The sequence below is a fragment of the Musca autumnalis genome, unplaced genomic scaffold (assembly GCF_047663935.1).
Source record: "Musca autumnalis isolate F117 unplaced genomic scaffold, ASM4766393v1 scaffold_2, whole genome shotgun sequence".
Classification (NCBI taxonomy): Eukaryota; Metazoa; Arthropoda; class Insecta; order Diptera; family Muscidae; genus Musca; species Musca autumnalis.
The window spans coordinates 69,311,869-69,332,756 of NW_027411755.1; the positions used below are offsets into that span (position 1 = coordinate 69,311,869).

At 33.7% G+C, this 20,888-nt stretch overlaps 2 protein-coding genes across 4 annotated transcripts; one reads left to right on the forward strand and one right to left on the reverse strand.

Annotated features, from left to right (window-relative positions):
• The first annotated feature begins 448 nt into the window (after window positions 1-448).
• On the forward strand, window positions 449-12,860 carry NTPase (ectonucleoside triphosphate diphosphohydrolase NTPase). 3 transcript variants are annotated; one of them, XM_073967861.1, is made up of 6 exons: window positions 449-805; window positions 949-1,045; window positions 10,933-11,083; window positions 11,145-11,288; window positions 11,348-12,333; window positions 12,403-12,860. In XM_073967861.1, exons 2-6 carry the CDS (start codon window positions 1,016-1,018, stop codon window positions 12,490-12,492), a joined length of 1,401 nt encoding a protein of 466 aa, XP_073823962.1. In that variant the 5' UTR covers window positions 449-805; window positions 949-1,015; the 3' UTR covers window positions 12,493-12,860. The 3 variants fall into 3 exon arrangements, with proteins under 3 accessions (XP_073823962.1, XP_073823963.1, XP_073823964.1); XM_073967862.1 differs by having other exon boundaries at window positions 470-781; XM_073967863.1 differs by lacking the exons at window positions 449-805; window positions 949-1,045 and adding an exon at window positions 10,363-10,775.
• A 3,361-nt stretch (window positions 12,861-16,221) lies between these two features.
• Window positions 16,222-18,220, reverse strand: RabGGTb (geranylgeranyl transferase type-2 subunit beta). The gene is made up of 2 exons (XM_073965785.1): window positions 17,427-18,220; window positions 16,222-17,363 (listed from the first exon to the last, which is right to left on the reverse strand). Exons 1-2 carry the CDS (start codon window positions 18,043-18,045, stop codon window positions 16,936-16,938), a joined length of 1,047 nt encoding a protein of 348 aa, XP_073821886.1. The 5' UTR covers window positions 18,046-18,220; the 3' UTR covers window positions 16,222-16,935.
• Between the last annotated feature and the right edge of the window lie 2,668 nt (window positions 18,221-20,888).

Below are 20,888 nucleotides of genomic sequence, written 5' to 3' on the forward strand. Positions count from 1 at the left end.
TTAGCGCAACAATATCTAACTCTGGAAAAAAAAATTCAGAAAAATCGGAGAGTTTTTACTAAACTAGGGTTGTTCCACATTTCATTATCCCCCACTGTGCCTTTTGTTTATTTCAATTGTTCCATTCCGTTGCGTTTCTCTCATATATAAACAAATTCTCTTAAAAAAAGCATTTAATCCTTCACAATTTCTCATATTAAATATTAATCAGAAACTCCATGAAAATAAGCTTCTTCTGTTGCATAAGTATTTTAATTTAAAATTGTAATAATAGCATTAATTTAATAGATACTTTGTTCCCTTGTTATATAAAATTTGCGAGAGCAAAGAGAACTAACCACTAATCAAATCAAACGGAAATGATGACGCGATGGGCTAATAACTTGGAAATGATAGCCCCCGTTAACGGCTGTAACTTAGCAACGGCGTATAATACAAGACACGGCTTAGTACTCTGCCTAGAAATGTCAATTGAAACAAAAACAAAACGCAAGTAGTAGTTTGGTCATTCATTCACTAGATTCGTGTGGATGAATTAATTAAAAAAAAAATACCTGGGGCAAGTGGCTTTGTAAAGTGTTTTACACTATCAAACTTTGTAATATATTATTTATAAAAATAGCCATTATTAATAATAGATAAACGGTGGATATTTTAATATCGATTAAAACAAGAAACCAACTAATGTAAATTTCCAACAACACTACAAAGTAGTGACGTGACTTTGTAGTACAAACTAAAACATTTGAAGTTCAAAAAGCCGCAAATCAGCAGAACAAGAGTAATAAAATAATTAACTACATAGGTATACGAAAAAAATTGATCTTTGAAACTAAAATTAGCCTTGTGAGAACATCAAGTAGTTTTTTATGTAATGAAATACACTTGATGAGCATTTGTAATTGAAATCACTTCTGTTTTTTTGTTTTCTTGATGCGAATACCCAAGAATCTACAACAACTAAAAATTACACTGACAAATTGTTCCTAGGAGAGATTTAATAACAACAAACACAATGCCCAAACCCGATGTGCGAAAACGTAAGGTAAGTTATAATAGAATAAAATACACTTTTGCATTTATAAATGTGTCATGTTTTATATATTTTTTGCATGTTACAATGCAAGGGAAATTTGTTCAACAGGTATTAAGAGAGAAAGATATGGGTGAAGAATTCATTAAAGCTGTAACAGTGACACATTAATTCGTTCAATTCGTTATCTGTTTAAAAACGGTTTAACAAACGAAAACCATTTTGGAAAATGTGCTACTAAGCTGAAAACTATCTGACACAGCAAATAAACACAGCTTTTCATTTAAATAGTCGGAATTATTCAAATCGCTTATAGAGAAAGTTACTTCCAAAGTCGAATGACAACAAAACATCTTATTTATCTCAGGAATTAAGAATTAAAACACGAATTTAGTATGGCATAATAACAAGAACGCCTCAAAACTTCGCCAAGAGATAAATCGACAACAGTTTCAAATGATTTTTTTGTTGAACAGCATAATCTATTTCACAACTGAACATTGGATAAGTAAGGGCTTAGTAAAGTACAAGGTACTTTCCAAACTTGGACCACCAAATAGCGAATAACATGTAAAATCCTCTGTATAGAGTTATACAGCCTCACTGAGGCTTTGTATCCGGTTAAAAAGAACAATGGGAAACAAGTGTCGTTTAATGGCACCTCTTGGATCGGGTTGAAATTGTTACCACATGTAAACCTTGTAACCTGTAACCTGTTCAAAACCTTGTACTTATGACTCCTTGGCTTTGTCAATAAGGTAGCCCCTTGATATGTACCTGCCTTACGTCAATTTTACGACACGTTTGAAGCACAAATTTCCATCTCCCAATAGCTGGTGGAAAGTACGCTAACTACAATCATGAAAAAAATAGTACTTGTGCCAGAGACCAAACTCGAATTGCAGCCTAAAAGTTTATTTGCCTATTTTCGCATCTGTTTTTGAACATAAACGCTCTCTAATGAAACCTACTCTTGTATTTTAATATATTTGGATATAATTTGATATTAGATGATATTAGAAGTTGAATCCTCTACCTGAATATACCCACCTCGTTACTTGTAATGTCTGCCAGTAAAACCATAGTATTTTTTATTGTTCCCAATAACCATCTATCTATTCGATGTTTATTTTGTCTTATCATCGTTTCAATGGCTTTGTGTTTTTTGATATCAAATGGTCTGTTTTTCCGCTACAAATGTTTTGATATTCGTAAACGATATTTCAATTGTGTTGGCCAATTTGAAAATTCGCCAAATTCTTGAAATAAATGTGAAACACCAATTGAACAAATTATACAAAAAGATTGAATTAAATGAACCTGACTGACTGACCTGACACAATCACACCCATCTCACATACATAGATAATTGAAATGATGACATCAACGCAAATTTAGTTTTAAACTAAATAATACTACCTATAGCTTAAACAAATTTATACCTAATGAAAAACCTCAATGTGGAAAGATAGTGTTAGTTAGACACGCCAAATATTTCGTTATAAGTTGGAAACAAGTTATGCTAGGTTCTTAAAAATTGTCCACTCATTGTTACTACCCTCTATGAAATCTTTCACTTCATAGTTATTGCTTGTCTAATTTAATATTTGTAGTTATAGTCGTGATAAATGAATTTCATAATTTTAATGAAGTTTTCCAATATCAGTTATAGATTATTTTCAAGTCCATTGTCGTTAAGCTTATCTTTGTTGTTGTTAATATTCATGATGACTATTAATATTTCATAATTTGGAAATATGTTGCGTGTAAATACCTACACACAAAAGTAATATTTCGATTCCTTTAAAATTCATTTTGCAAAACATATGTTTTAGAAAATATGCAATTTCTGCATTAAGGAGTATGATGAAAGAAAATATAATAACAAATTCTCCTTCATTACTTTGTACATACAAACCTATTATCTTTTAGCACTTTTTTGCAAATCATTGTGTATATTACATTGGTATAATAAAAAACATGTTATCAAGAATGTAAGTAAATTTGTAAATAATAGTTTACATATACACACCCATCAAGCACTGTATAAATAGATAAGATGAACAATTAACAAGCAAAAAATTTTTCACTATTTAATTGGAAGATATGCACGACGACATTTGATTAACATACGGTATATTGGAATTTTTTCTTTAAATCCAAGCTCTGTTCCTCTACCAGTCTGAGTCTTCCAATTTGTTCTACTTTTTGCTCGGAAAGTGTTCCCTTGAAATTTATATGAGGCAGTCCACAACTTTAATATTTTTTTTTTAAATTTTATTATTTTCAAAAGCAAAGGAACAGACCATAAATCGTAATTTTACTGATATTTAGTAAAGACAAAGGGCGGTTTTCGCGTTTTTGTTATTTTATACGATTGGCATCACTCTGTGTATCTAAATTTTTGTTTTGTTTACCTCTCAGCATTTGCATCAGATAAAAGTTTCTCTCTCCTTGGTGTATCTTTAATTAAGTGGTGCTAATACCTGTAGCAGAAAAAACGTGGAATTAAAGTTTTTTTTTTAATTTTCGATTGCTTGAGTGGAGTATTCCCCCATTGGCTCAACTTCATTTATTACCCTCTATTACAGAGAGTAATGTTTTTCAAAACGAACTGACAGTGTTGCAAAATTTTACTGATCGATATAATATATACTGATGATTATAATATATAATTAAAAAAAATAAAAAAAAATTATTCCACAAACATCCCAGACGGGACAAGGGAAACTTCTTATTAAATTAGCAAATGAAATAATATAAAAATGTCAACAGGGACAAAGAAATTGAGATATACAAAGCAAAACCACCTCCTTGATTGAAGCCAGAATTTCTTGAACAAAAGTAGTCGGGAATTTCGATGGTGAGACGTGAGGCTTCTGGCTTGGCTCCGATTCTGTAACACCAATTATAATTAATCCATGTTAGAAAGTCTATAGTGGACGCGGCCGACCATTAAATGCCCTAAACCACTATGATTTTAAAAGTGAATGGGAAATGTAGTTTCAAATCGTTGAATTCAGAGCCAACCGCGGTCAACCTTACTATATGCTATGGAATCGTGGACAATAAAAGCAGCAGAAGTGAAGAAATTAGATTCCTTCGAAATGTGGGGTCGTCGAATTTTAAAAATACAATGGACTGCCTTAGTTTAGAACAATGAAGTAATGCATAAAATGAATCGAAATAGAGAGATCATGATAAACATCAAGAGACGAAAAACTGCATGCCTTGGACATTTGAGAAATTAAAAATACAAAAAACTGCAGGATATTTTAAAATCCAGAGTAGAAATAGTAAAACGGTAATGATGGATTTAAATGTGTAAATCTTAAAATTTTGTTATGAAATGCAAAATAATTTAATACAGACAAATTGAATACTCTACCAGCTTGCGGAAAAAATCTGAATTTTTTTAAATCGTAAGTTTTTTCTAAGTAGCCGGTCTTCGTCCGGGGATTTGAGACTTTCTCCTATGGACAGGAGGCAATTTAATTAATTTTTTTTTTGCTTTAACAAGGGAATTTTCGGAACTTCAGAGGCCCATATGTCGGGAAGTATGGACTTCCCTCCAACAAACTTTGTTTTTGTAATCAGGACGTAAAGATCTACCTGTGGTAAACATTTCAGATTTATCCGTCAGCTGGTAGAGTATTATTCAATTTATGCCATACCATCAATTTGGAAATTATAATATAAATTACGGAAAAAAATATTCAGCACGGGAATGACAAATTTTCGGGAACATGCACAAAAAGCACTAAACACAACAAAAGTTCTCAAACAACTGACTATATTTTTCACTTCTGTCGATTATCTTTAAAACTAGCAGGAATTGTCGTTACATTGACTGATTACATATCGCTCATTTACTCAAAGAGTGGCATAACTCAAAAAAATGCGTTTTCTGAGTTAGCACTCTCTATTTTTTCTACTTTATCATGTGTCAAATTTTCATGCTGATATCTCTAAAACTCAACGAGTTACAGCTCATTTATTACGAGCTTCGCATAATTCAACACAACAGTTTTTTGAGTTTATGAAGCACTAAACCAACTCAAATCATGCTTGATCTTGCACAGAAATTTAGCACTGATATCTGTCTAGCTGTCTTCAAAATATGGTCCAAGTAGTTATTTTAGTTTTTGTGTAATATTCTTTTTAAGATGGGAAGTCAAATTTCAATCGCGAACTTAAAACGGATTTTTCTCGAAACTGGCTTTTTTGAAATGTGTCACTCTTTGAGTAAATGAGCGATGTATACAAAAACCCGGTTTAAAGCATTTTTTTCTTAATAAACACATTAGGGACACGACTAAAATGCCTCAAAATCATTATTTAAAAAATAAAATTATATATATGAAATTAAAATAGGCTTTGTTCATTCTTCTAGAACAAGCATGGTCACATTTGGCACGGCGGTGCCGATGATTTTCGGCAATTTACACGCACACGACCCGAATGCACAGAAAGAGCGTACAAAATAGAACAAATGTTTTGATTTGTTATTGTTTACAGCTTGCGTGAATACAAACTTACTAACACACTGTTATAAGTTGCCAATATTTTGAATACATTCACATTTTCTCCGTTCTCTTTTTGATCATGTCTGTTCTAGAATAACTCGGCGTACTTCATTTATATAATATATTTTGAAATATTAATTAATATCAGTGTTTTTTGATCACATCACAAAATGAGTTGATCACGGTAATGAGTTTTTGCGCCTTGCGACCAATTTTTTTTTTATATAAATATGTAGAATATTTTATTTTGATTTTCGAGCATCGTTTAAGGACATTTTGTTTTAATTATTCAATTTCTAAGAATTAAAATGTTCAATATTTTTAACCTTAAATGCGTCGGGATACAGAAACAAGTCTTTTCGCAATATTCGTCCAAAAAAGAAAAAAGGCCAATATCGTAAGGCGAGTTCGTATGAAAAAGTAAAATTCCGCGACCTTTTTTCAAATTTGCATGGATATTTTCCATCAAAACGGAGAAAATTGCACATCAAAATAAAGTAGTTTTATTAAAATATTTGTCGGTTACTTCAGAAGTTATGACCTCTAGAAAATAGATTTAAAAATTTTGACACCTGTCTTCATTAGGTCATATCTCCGAGATGTGTATAACTAAATCAAATTATTGTATCCTGGTAAAGGTGGCATTCTCTTCTTTAAAATAAGGCAATTTCGTCTCATATAGAGTAAACATTTCCCTAATTCCATACAAACATTTTCAGTCAATCTTCTTCAATACTAATACATATAATAGTACGTTTATATATAACCAGATTTAACAAACCCACTGGGTTTCAAATGTCAATTCCATTGCTTATATTTAAAATAAATCCTCATACAGAAGGCTAACCCTGGAGAAGGCTATAATATAAACATGGCCCAACTGCTGTAAGCAAAATCGATATCACTAAAGTTGTGACCTCTAGGGTGATTACAAGGTTTAGATTGGGCAAATATTTGCCAAACAGCGTCAAATATTTCTTTGACACAACATGTCCAGCAAGTACCTACGTAAAATAATTATATGTGCAAACTAATATTGTGATATGTATTTATTGTCGCAAACAAAATATATTTCGAATATTCTTTTTACATTTTAGTTAGTGATTACATACAGTGAATCATAGTCAAAAGTATCCACTTCACTTCCAGGAGGCACACACCCATATCCATTACTCATCACATCCATCACACCACACCACTTCATATCAACTACTCTGCAATAGACCAACCACCGCACATCAACACAAAATATACCAGTCATCACACACAACAGCTTATTTTTCATTACAACTCATCAACACCACACTCAACTTTAAACAAACAACTACAACATACAGCTAAATTTAAGGATGGTCACAATGGACCTCAAGGTCTCCGAGTGAAGTAGCTGCCAACAACGGTAGCTGCGCGTCCTAAAACCAAAACCATTCACTTCACTTTCTTTCATTAAAACTGCGATTTCTAAGAGTTAATTAATGAAAGCGATTTCATTCTTTTTTATATTGTAACATTAGTGTCTTAACTTAAATATTATAAAATAAAATTAACAAAATTCAGGTAAGTTTAGATAAAAAAAATAAAAATTGTTAAACAACATCGATTTCGACCTCACAGTGAAAAGTATCCACTCTAAAAGTTTTATGAAACCAAAAGGATTTCTTAGGAGTTTAGCACTTGGTATGACATCATTTGTTATCCTTTACAGCTTTTAGCCTTTTTGGCAAAGATTGAACTAAGTTTTGGGGCAAGATATCGAAAATTTTCCCCATTCTTCTTGCAAGGCATATTTCAGGGTTCCTTTACTTTAGATGTTACGATTTTTTATATTTGTCTCCAAAATACTCCATAAGTTATCTATAGGTTTAAAAATCCGGTGATCGGGGAGGTGATTGAATCACTTTTGGACAGTTACATAGATTCCATTTTGGAAAAATATGTGATTTGTGCTCGGGCTCATATATTGATAAAATTGGAATGTTGTCCCAAATCCCATTTTTTCAGCGCCTAAATTTCAAATTATCCTTTCAGAATGTTTAAATAATACATCTTATCCTTCGATAAACACACGATTTCCTACACCGGAAGCACTCATACAACGCCATACCACAACAGAGTCTCCCCTGTGCTTTACTGTTGAAATTGTGTGTTTGGGGTCCAAGGCGGTATTTGCCCTATGACATACCTTAATTGGTCCATATGACCAAAACAGGTTAAAGTTGTCTTCATTGCTTTCATTGGCAGCCTGTTTTGGTCATATGGACCAATTAAATTTAGTGTATATTAAAAAAAATTTCCCTAAAAAAGAGAAAACAAGAAGTGAGAAAGATTGATGCATGTTACTATGAATGACGAATTTTGTCGTCGAAACGGGTTAACTCGTCTACGTCGTTTGACAGGCGAACAACGTAATTCAAACGCTCGTGGGAACATGCTATAAGATTGTCAAAGTTTGAGCACAATTGAAATATGTTAACACGTGCCACTGGGGCCTCAAAAATATGACAATCTCGATTTTTTTGTTATTTTGTGACTCGGCGAACCATTAAATTAAATTTCTGTTAACATTTTATGCTCAACGACAAAATACGTAAGTGATGATGCTTGTTGGATTGACATGAGCTCTCAGATCCATATTTTGTGTAATTGTGCTATTTCGAGAAAAAATCCGTTTTGAGTTTCTATGTTACACACAAAACACAACTATTTTCCATTCCGGTCGATTTGCAATTTTTACTTTATGCTACTATACTACTTCAAAATAAAGCAAATATTTTTTCTGAATTTTTGGAAATTTACTAGTGGGTGTTACCCATGAACAGCTGGTTGTTAAGACGAGGTGTTTCTATTTCTCTCATTTACAATATTTGACATAAAACAATCAAATCAACACCAAATAAGCTTCGTTCCCGTGCTTTTTAATAGTAAAACTCGTAAAAGAGAGAAATGCAAAAACTTTGTTCTCAAACACAAGTTTTTTGAAATAGTTCGGGAACGGATAAATGGAAAATATGTCAAAAAACTGGAAGAAATGACAAAGTCTGCGTATCAGCCAATCAGACGCCTGCAACCATGTTACAATTTTTTTACTCGCCCAAATTTGTCGTGTAAGAACCCGCTTCGAGATGGGCTAGTTCGGCATCGGAAACTCTTCGATACTCAGCGTTACAGTAACTAGTTCCACTTCTGAAGAAGAGGGCGATTTGCATATTTCCTTCGTATTCCTTTTTTATACCAATATGAATAATATGTATGAAGATAGTCAGTCCATCAACACTAGCTTCTGTTATTGGATACTTCATTTATATTAAAGTTATGAAGAAAATGTAAATGTGAATTATTTATACAACTCGTCGTTTAAGTTAAGTTAATTAAGTCGCAACTGAGGCCTCCTCGTTTACTTGGGGATAAAAAGGTGACAATTGATTCCCTTCGCATTACTTAGGGGACAATATTTGTACTAGTACTGATTAGAACTAGTTCTGGACTACTTAAATTGCGACAATTGGAATTTTCGTCGCAAGCGACGAACGCTTTTTCGAGTAAAATGTGTAAAAGTGGTAAAAATTGTAAGAACTTTTTAGTTCTGGAACAAAGCTATAGTGTCTAAACAACTTTCACACCTTTTCGTTTACCCAACCTTTACTAGGCGTTTACACACAGACAGTATTGGCAAGGCAATAGCAAAGTTACAAACCATTTTCAGCAACACGTTCATACTTTTCTCTATACATATTTAAACATGTATAAATGTATTTGTGAAAAAGGTTTGTATTTTTGCTATTGTCTTGCCAATACTGGCATTTGTAAACACAGGGTAACACATGCTAGTGACAGTTCGAAAAATTCAATACATACACAATATTTTACTACCACAATTACATTTTTTGAATTGTCGACTCCACTGGCACTAGATTTTTCATGCCAGCAAAATTTTGAGCTGGCTGCCAGCATGATACAATAAGAAGGTAGCATTATCAGCCCAGCTGATGGTAACATAATGTGTCAATTGCATTGAATTTATGTCAAATTTTGACATCTTATGTTACCAAAAACGGCAGTTGCTGCTACCTTCTTATTGTATCATGGCTGCCAGTGATATGTCGAAAATGAAAAAAGAGTTGCCAAGACTATTTTTTAATCCATGTACATTTTTGTTTCTTTTAAGAATGCAAAGATTTAATGCATAATTTCAAAAAGATTATGAAACACAAATAATACATTTCGGTAGCTGCAATATATTAGTGGCAAATAAAGTAATAATTTTGATGTTTTTCATGAAAATATAGGTTGACAAATAATTTCCCCTCTGGGATTATACAATACTGAAAAGACGGCAATACAAGATTCACTATGTTTATGATTGAAAACAATCTTTTTAAAACGAAATAAAATATGTTGTGAATTGTGTTTTAAATCTGAAATATAATGCAATTTTGTGTGTTATATGCGGCTTAAAATAATTTTGAAATTGAACTTGCACTGGCTTGTGTAAACACACAAGAAAACTGCATGCCAGTCGAACACTTTTTCGGCATTTTCGAGTATAATACATGTACTCAATTGGCACCAATTTACTGGCATGTGTAACTGCAGCGTTAAACACAAAAATCGCCAAAGTATAAATAAAACCAACGAATTGACATCATTGTTTTGAATGGCAAACGAATCAATGTTTTTATCTCTCGTTCTCCGATGCTCTCCGTCTTTCCGACGGAAACCAGAAAATGAGATTGTTTTTGCAGAGATGGATATGATGTAATACATAACGAGGCAACATTTTGTTATTGACACTATTTACCTGTTATTTCTTATTAGAATTCAGGCTTAAACAAAACATTTGAATTAATATTTGTTTAGTTTTAATTTAAACCCTGCTCACAATTGTTTAACGCATTAAAATAAATTACTTTTATTCGTATATGAAACGTATCAAAGCTCCCAACTCTGTTTTAATAACATAACATCGCAAAATAAACACTTGACATAACATGGGAAGTAAAGTCGTCGATAAGAGCAGAAAGACGGCGGACCATCTTTTAGTTTTGACGTGTTAATATAACGAAAAAAGTACATTGTTTGTAATTTTTGGTACAAGGAAAAACTTTTAAATTTAGTAAAAAGGTTATACCAACGTCATGATATTTTAAAATATAAACCTAGAGACGAGGAATAGACCAAGAAGACGCAAACAGAACATGAAATTTGACTACATTTTGGTAAGATGCAAAGAAGATATCTTGAAATGGAGAGGAGGGGATGTTGAGACAAATTGGAAATAGAAGCTGAATGTTTGAATTTTTATATACATATCTTTTTCAATAAAAAAATAATTAGATTCGTTTGTAGCTTATACAAATATTTTTCTCATTTTAGCTAAGCTCCGGCGATGACAAAAGTGCTTCAGTTACCACAACCCGCCGTAAGTCGCCCAGCAGTGGTAATTCTGGTGGAGGTTTACCCAGTGGCCTCAAGCTATCTTTCTTTTGTTTAATAATATCCGTTTGCCTGCTTTTGGTGGTGTTTGGTAAGTTGAATTCTTGGGAAAATATATTTGATTGGACTAATGTTTCATTTTCCTTCTTTAGGTTTATATATTGACACAACCAGTCCATTTTTAGTGCAATTAGCGTCCAAACTAGGCTACAACAAAAATCAATATGCTGTGATTATTGATGCAGGTTCGACTGGCAGCCGTGTATTGGCCTATAAATTTGATCGTAGTTTTATAGGTAGCTAAAATTCAATTTTTTTGCCTGAAAATAGCTTTGTTAATATAATAATCTTTCAGATAATAAATTAGTGCTTTCCGATGAACTTTTCAAAGAACGTAAACCTGGTCTTTCATCATTTGCTGATGCCCCCGAAAGAGGTGCCCACTCCATTAAGTTGCTATTGGACGAGGCCAGGGCTTTTATACCCAAAGACAAATGGGCTTCCACACCATTGGTACTTAAAGCTACAGCCGGCTTACGTCTTTTACCCCACAGCAAAGCTGAAAATCTACTCAACGCCGTAAGAGATCTTTTTACCAAATCCGAATTTAGTGTTGATATGGATGCTGTTGAAATAATGGATGGTACAGATGAGGGCATATTCTCATGGTTTACCGTGAACTTTTTGCTGGGACGTTTATCAAAATCAAATCAAGCTGCTGCATTAGATTTGGGTGGTGGCAGTACACAGGTTACATTCTCACCCACAGATCCCGAACAGGTTCCAGTATATGAAAAATATATGCATGAAGTCAACACACTTAATCAAAAAGTTAATGTATTTACTCATTCCTATTTGGGATTGGGTTTAATGGCAGCCAGACATGCTGTCTTTACCAAAGGTTATGCCAAAGATGAAACTAATTTAGTATCGATTTGTGTTAATCCCATTATCTCGAATCGTACATGGATCTATAGCAATGTTGAATATAAGATCTCAGGCAAGGATCATGCCAAATCTACACAAGAAAATCCAATTGTTGATTTTGATGCTTGTTTGGATTTGATAAAGAGTAAGGTGATGCCATTGGTAAAACCCAAACCATTTACACTGAAAGAACACACAATTGCGGCATTTAGTTATTACTTTGAAAGGGCCACGGAATCCGGCTTAATTGATCCATTTGCTGGCGGGGAAATTACCGTTGAGGCTTATCGTAAGAAAGCGCAAGCTGTGTGTGCCATACCAAATGATGAGCAGCCATTTATGTGCTTTGATTTGACCTATATCTCAGTGTTACTACACGAGGGCTTTGGTTTGGGAGAAGGCAAGAAAATTAAGGTATGTTTTTTTTTTTCTTCTAAGAAGAGATTTCAAATTGTGATTAAATGTTTTCTTTCTTTTTTATAGCTCTACAAGAAAATCGATGGCCATGAAATCTCTTGGGCATTAGGCTGTGCCTACAATGTTTTAATGAGTGATGATAAATATAATTCATAGACATTTATTTGTTTTAATTTAATTTGTTTGTAGAATAATTTTTAGTATTTCCCTCCAAACTTTTTTGTTTTGTTGTAGTAGTATGGTGTGCTAATATGCTATAGTGCCTTAGATCTTAGCTTTTTTTATTTGTCATTCTTGCACATATCACTTCTCTCGTTCATTCTAAATTCTAAAACTATTGGATATTAAGATATTTTGCGTTTTGAGCTGCAAATATAGTTCAATTTGTAATGATATTATTACTATATTATTGTAAATATAGTATTTGAGTTTTATTTTTAAACAAATCACAAATTTTGTTTGTAAACAAGTATTGGTAAATTAATTTAATTCAAGAAGCTAATAAATTATTATTGTAATATAAAGGTGTTTGTTTTTTTGGAAAAACCACAAGAGGATTCCTAAACAAGATGAATGCGTGGATTTTTTAAAGATGTTTAAGACGTTCCCAAACAAGATGGAGGCGAGGATTTGTTTAAGATTTTAAAAGGTTCCCAAACAAGAAGGAGTGGTGGATTTTTTAAAGATTTTTAGGAGGTTCCGATACAAGACGGATGATTGGATTTTTTTAAAGATTTTTAAGAGGTTCCCAAACAAGAGGGAGGCGTGGATTTTTTAAAGATTTTTAAGAGGTTCCCAAACAAGGTGGATGCACCGATTTTTTTAAAAATTTTAAGAGGACCCAAACAAGATGGATGCGTGTATTTTTAAGAGGTTCCCAAACAAGATGGTTGCATGGATTTTTTAACGATTTTTTAAAGGTTCCCAAACAAGGTGGAGGCTTGGATTTTTTTAAAGATTTTTAACAGGTTCCCAAACAAGATGGGGCGTGGATTTTTGAAAGATTTTTAAGAGGTTCCCAAACAAGATGGAGGCTTGGATTTGTTTAAAGATTTTTAACAGGTTCCCAAACAAGATGGGAGCGTGGATTTTTAAAGATTTTTAGGAGGCTACCAAACAAGATGGAGGCGTGGAGTTTTTAAATATTTTTAAGATGTTCCCAAACAAGATGAGGGCGTGGATTTTTTAAAGATTTCTAAGAGGTTCCCAAACAAGATGGAGGCGTGGATTTTTTAAAGATTTTTAAGAGGTTCCCAAACAAGATGGAGGCTTGGATTTGTTTAAAGATTTTTAATAGGTTCCCAAACAAGATGGGGCGTGGATTTTTAAAGATTTTTAGGAGGCTACCAAACAAGATGGAGGCGTGGAGTTTTTAAATATTTTTAAGATGTTCCCAAACAAGATGAGGGCGTGGGTTTTTTAAAGATTTTTAACTGGTTCCCAAAGAAGATGGAGGCGTGGATTTTTTAAAGATTTTTAACTGGTCCCCAAAGAAGATGGAGGCGTGGATTTTTTAAAGATCTTTAACAGGTTCCCAAAGAAGATGGAGGCGTGGATTTTTTAAAGATTTTTAACAGGTTCCCAAAGAAGATGGAGGCGTGGATTTTTAAAGATTTTTAACAGGTTCCCAAAGAAGATGGAGGCGTGGATTTTTTAAAGATTTTTAACTGGTTCCCAAAGAAGATGGAGGCGTGGATTTTTTAAAGATTTTTAACAGGTTCCCAAAGAAGATGGAGGCGTGGATTTTTTAAAGATTTTTAACAGGTTCCCAAAGAAGATGGAGGCGTGGATTTTTTAAAGATTTTTAACAGGTTCCCAAAGAAGATGGAGGCGTGGATTTTTTAAAGATTTTTAACAGGTTCCCAAAGAAGATGGAGGCGTGGATTTTTTAAAGATTTTTAACTGGTTCCCAAAGAAGATGGAGACGTGGATTTTTTAAAGATTTTTAACTGGTTCCCAAAGAAGATGGAGACGTGGATTTTTTAAAGATTTTTAACAGGTTCCCAAGAAGATGGAGGCGTGGATTTTTTAAAGATTTTTAACAGGTTCCCAAAGAAGATGGAGGCGTGGATTTTTTAAAGATTTTTAACAGGTTCCCAAAGAAGATGGAGGCGTGGATTTTTTAAAGATTTTTAACTGGTTCCCAAAGAAGATGGAGACGTGGATTTTTTAAAGATTTTTAACTGGTTCCCAAAGAAGATGGAGACGTGGATTTTTTAAAGATTTTTAACAGGTTCCCAAAGAAGATGGAGGCGTGGATTTTTTAAAGATTTTTAACAGGTTCCCAAAGAAGATGGAGGCGTGGATTTTTTAAAGATTTTTAACAGGTTCCCAAAGAAGATGGAGGCGTGGATTTTTTAAAGATTTTTAACAGGTTCCCAAAGAAGATGGAGGCGTGGATTTTTTAAAGATTTTTAACAGGTTCCCAAAGAAGATGGAGGCGTGGATTTTTTAAAGATTTTTAACTGGTTCCCAAAGAAGATGGAGGCGTGGATTTTTTAAAGATTCTTAAGAGGTTCTCAAACAAGATGAGGGCGTGGATTTTTAAAGATTCTTAGGATGTTTCCAAACAGGATGGAGGCGTGGAGTTTTTAAAAATGTTTCCAAACAAGATGAGGGCGTGGATTTTTAAAGATTCTTAGGATGTTTCCAAACAGGATGGAGGCGTGGAGTTTTTAAAAATGTTTCCAAACAAGATGAGGGCGTGGATTTTTAAAGATTCTTAGGATGTTTCCAAACAGGATGGAGGCGTGGAGTTTTTAAAAATGTTTCCAAACAAGATGGAGGCGTGGAGTTTTTAAAAATGTTTCCAAACAAGATGGAGGTGTAGATTTTTTAAAAATGTTTAAGATGTTTCCAAACAGGATGGAGGTTTAGATTTTTGTTAAGACTTCCAAACAAGATGGAGGCGTGGCGTGGAGTTTTTAAAAATGTTTAAGATGTTTCCAAAAAAGATGAAGGTGTAGATTTTTTTAAGATTTCTAAGAGGTTCCCAACAAGATGGAGGCGTGGATTTTTTAAAGATTCTTAAGAGGTTCTCAAACAAGATGAGGGCGTGGATTTTTAAAGATTTTTAAGAGGTTCCCAAACAAGATGGAGGCGTGGATTTTTTAAAGATTTTTAGGAGGTTCCCAAACAAGATTTAGGCTTAGTGTTCTTAAAGATTTTGAACAAGTTCCCTAACACGATGGAAGCGTGGATTTTTTAAAGATTTTTAACAATTTCCCTAACAAGATGGAAGCGTGGATTTTTTAAAGATTTTTAAGAGGTTCCCAAACAAGATTTATGCTTAGTGTTCTTAAAGATTCTTAACAAGTTCCCTAACAAGATGGAAGCGTGGATTTTTAAAGATTTTTAAGATGTTCCCAAACAAGATTTAGGCTTAGTGTTCTTAAAGATTTTTAACAAGTTCCCTAACAAGATGGAAGCGTGGATTTTTTAAAGATTTTTAAAAGGTTCCCAAACAAGATTTATGCTTTGTGTTCTTAAAGATTTTTAACAAGTTCCCTAACAAGATGGAAGCGTGGATTTTTTAAAGATTTTTAAGAGGTTACCAAACAAGGAGTGGAGGGTTTTTTAAAATGTTTTAGCAGTTCCCAAACATGAAGGAGGTGTGGGTTTTTTAACGATTTTTAAACGGTTCCGAAACAAAAAGGAATGGTGTATTTTTTAAAGATTTTAAGAGGTTCCCAAAAACGAAAAATGCTACTAATGGATAAATTAGCCCCATGACATTACAAGCATTAGGATTAGCTCGGCTTGTCGAAGCTATTCAAGATCATCTGATAACTTTGGTGACTCTTCTGAGTAAATTTGGTCTCACTTCGAGTCTGAAATATCACAAAATAATTATCATAATAACATTAGGCAGACCACCCAATTCAATTTTGATATTATAAAATGTTTTTTTATTTTGTATTTTTTTTTATACTAATAAAGTTATAATGTAAATAACTTATTCTTTGTTCATTTACTATTTTTTTGTTTAGACTTATGTTTGTAAATGCAAAAATAATAAAGCTATAACATATATGTTATTTTCTTATATTTTTCTTGTGAGTGTGTATACAATTAAAAATTAATAATAAATTGTCTATAAAATTTTACAAAATATAAATAGAGAAAAAAAGAAGAATTATAGATTTAAATAAATAAGGTATAACCTGGAGTACTGAAAATGTCAGGGCATCAAGCTCTCTCATCAAGAGTTGTAGAAAGCCCCTTGGAATAACAAAATTCCATCACACATCCAGGTCTGACTATATAAATATTGAATATAGTTTGTATATCATTAGAATTCCAAAAAAATATTGTTTATTTTGTCTGACATTCCTTGTAGAAAGAGTAGTAATAATAGGGGGAAGAAAAGCTGTGGTCATCCGTAGAGAAGTAGAGAAAAGAAATGCAAATATTGAGGAAAACGTTCTAAAAGTTTGGTGCACCAAGTTGAGATAGAGTGAGCGTGTTTTGTAAGAAAACTATTTTTATGTTTTTCGTTTCTTTGCATTTGGATTTCTTTACACTTTAAAATAAAGCTTTCTTGTAGCGTCTTTCATGTAGTTGATCTCCTACAGGGACACAGGGTTGGTTTCCACAATCTTAAGGTCTTTCCAAAATTTGAGGCTTAATTTCCAAACGATCCATAACATATTGTGGCATACAGAGAGTGGCATTAATGGGTTTCAAACCCTCAAAACCCAACAAGGATAGAGCTCCAATACCAAACAATGTATGGAATATATCTGGCAAATTGCCAGTACGATCAGCAAAGCCACCAGTTTCATTATCTTGGCAAGATAGTATAAATTGTTTGAGTTTATCGGCACTTATCCAATGAAGGCGTCCCATAATTGTCAGGGATGCCAGTACCCACCAAGAGTAACATACATCGGGCAGTTTTTCAGGACGACCATTTAGACCACCAGAAGGCAATTGACGTTCGCACAGCCACCAACCAAGTTTATCAACATCCAAAAGATGCAAACGATGTGTCAACGATAAAAATCCCACACAACAATATATAAGACCTGTAAGAAAAAAACTTTGTTCAATTTTTAGATCTTAGATATGTAGAATTAATTTCAATTTACCCGCATGTGATTCTGCCCCAGGCTTAGAACCAAAACCTCCATCGGTTTGATTACAGCACGACATTACAAACTGTACCGCCTTCTCGACATCAATTGTTGCGGCCAAATCTTTTTTCAACAGCGTCAATATGGCAACAGCACAAAATGAGAATCTCGTATCCACTTCACCCCAACGATCACCAAAGAAACTGCCGTCATGCTGTTGCAGTGACATCACATATTTAACTACGGCCTCACAGTCAATTTGTTCTAAGGCATCATAAATACACAATATCTGCACTGCAGATAAAGTGTATAGTATATGGGGGTCGTGACCTTCACACGGCGCAAAACCACCTGTCGTCGGACACTGGCAACGTTTAATAAACTCAATTATGGAGTTGCGGTCAAGGCGTTCCAATTGATTCATAATATCCAGCGCCGTAACACCCCAATATATTCCAGACATGCGTAAAAATTCCGTCATACAATATTCATAATCATCCTGATCTTTTCCATGATTCTCTATATATTCGACATGCTTCCAGAAGTGTAATTCTTCGGTCTTGGAATTATCTGCTGCTGGTGTACTGTTTGTATCCGATGAATTTGTTGGCTTTGCAAACGATGCGAAATCCATGGCTTAAGGGTAAGGTATGGTTAAATTTTTCTTTTGGAGGGGAAGGATATAGTATTAAATCACAAAATCGTCTCTTTGAAAATTGTGGCGTTTTATTATTGCAAAAAAAGAATACAAAAAAATGACACTTCTGTCCAACCAATTAATCAATTGAAATTGAGTTAATGACACATACGGGGAGAACAGCTGATGTTTTCACAATACTCGCAGCGACCTAATAAAGAGCGTTGCGTATTGCGTTCATACGGAATGCGCATGGTACAATAATACAGGTAGCATTATCATGCCAGCTGATAGTAACATAATGTGTCAACTGCATTGAATTGATGTCAAATTTTGACACCCTATGTTACCAACAATTGCCGATGCGGCTACCTGTATTATTGTACCATGGTGTTTACCCTGCGTGCATGGTAGAACAATATAAGGTAAGAGCAATACCCAGCTGACTGAACTGGGCTCATGGCACAATTACCAAGGTAGTAGCAAGTTAGTGGTATCACACAGCTGTTCGAATATGAAAAGTCAAATCACTTTATAAAAAATTATTTTTGTTGCAATTTCCCCAACAACATAAAGAAAATTTTGACATAATATTTTCAAAATTTTACGATGCTACTACCTGGGTTATTGTGCCATGACTGGGCTGTAATGTTAGTGTCAAATTCCATACGACATTTTATTTTTTATTTATATTTTCGATGTATAATAGGGATATATTTTTTTTGAGGAGAAAAATATAGGCTTAACTCTAGTTTAGTAAAAACTCTCCGATTTTCTTGAAATTGCAGTAGTAGATATTGCTGCGCTGATCACGGTAATATAAAATTTTCTTGGGGGTCGGACCCGGTTACCCGGTTCTTTGACCCGAAAGTCCGGGTACCCGCTAGACCCGGTTTTAATGAACCGATGTCGTTGGAAGGCTTATGAAGATACCTATCCTGCTCAACTTATTCATACCATGTTATAGCACATACTTTAACCTTTCCAAAATGGTGCTATTTGTTGTTATATCTTCTTTGGATCCAGAGATATTGACCTTATAATCTTCACATCCCGGTTCTAATGGTTTCGTTTCTTTAGAAGATGCTCAAGTTTTGAAATGAATGTTAGAAAAACGTTACTTTGATACTTAGAAAAAATGTCGAATTTAGAAAAACTTTGGATCGCGTAGCCGGTGTTAGGTTAGGTTAGGTTCAGGATGCGTGACTGCCAATACTGACAGCCACTCCACTCGGAGACCTTGAGGTCCATTGTGATCATCCAGACTATTGTTGTTATTGGTGATTGATGGTGTTTTTGTTGTGATGTACTTAGGTGAATCCGGTTATTGTGTTGAATATATGGTGATTGTGTGCATGATGGAGATGATGATTGTTGCTGGTTAATGTGTTTGTTATGCTTGGTTTACATTCGGCGTCGTTTCGTGATTTCGAAGGCGTTTCGTGATTTCGCGCGGAATCAAGCAAAATTTATCATGATTTCGCATACAAAAATGAAATCATCTCATTTCGTGATTTCAGCGAAATCAACATCGAAATCACAGTACACATGATATACAACCTTGCTTTTGCCTAAAAAAGTACCAAAAGTGGCAACACTTTTCACGTATCACAATAAACAAGGTAGATGTGCGAATTGCTGGAACAAAAAAGTTAATATCAAAATTTGTAAACAATGTGAAAAAAATATTAAATTACATTGTTACAATGCTATTTTTCATTGTGTTCCCGTACTTTTTTAATGGTAATGTTCAAGGCAAATATAGAAGGTAGCCGATTGGGGAATTGCTACAACAAAGCAACTTTTGCCGTAACATAATACGTCAAAATTTGTAAAGAGAATCAATTCGCCTTGGCGCTTAAATTTGCAGCGATTTAGCTTCGGCCAATCAGAACAAGATGTTTGTTTACATTTCACAATTACAACAATTTTATTTGACATTTCATATTCAATCAGCTGATACGAGTTGGCTACCTTCTTTAATGTGCCTTGGTAATGTTAGAAAATAGACCGAATTGTCAAAAATTGCTTCCCCATACAAATTTCGTAAGAAATACGGGAACGGAAAAACTACGGAAATTGCAAAAACTCCAGAAATGTCAATATCAACGTATCAGCTATAATATTAGATACCAATGAACATATGAACATGCTTGCTGCTAGTTTCTACTAGGCCAAAATTTTATGGCAGAAAACAGGAGAAGAGGGTGTTATTCGGCGCTATTTTTGTTTAAAGAGAAGTGCAAGTCTTGCTAGATTTCGGAGTACGGGAAAGCATTTTTAGCACTAAATGGAAAAACTACTGCAAGTACTAATATTTTGCAGGTTCTGAGCAAAACTTTTATCTATCAAAATTTAATATTATGATGTCTCAACGATAAAATAATTTTTTTATTTCATTTGTTAGTTTCCAAATAAAGTTGTAAAGTTCTATATTGTCGTATATTTTTGACGATTAAATCAATTTACAATAAATTGTTTTGAAAATTCATGTTCGATCAGCTGCGCATATGCATCTACCTTTATCATTGTGATATGTTTGAAATCAACAAAAAATAAGTGTAAACACCGGGGTGTATTTCAGGATTTCGTGAAATCCAGTGGATTTTGGAGCGCAAGTGTAAACTTGGCATTATTGGTGATTGCTGGTGTTGTTGTTGTGATGTAGTTAGGTGAATCAGGTTATTGTGTTGAATATATGGTGATTGCGTGCATAATGGAGATGATGATTTTTGCTGGTTAGGGTGTTTGTAATGGTGATGCCAAAGATGATGATGTGAGAGTTCCAATGCTATGTGTTTGGGATGTGGTTGGTTATGTAGGGGGTTTGGATAGGAAGG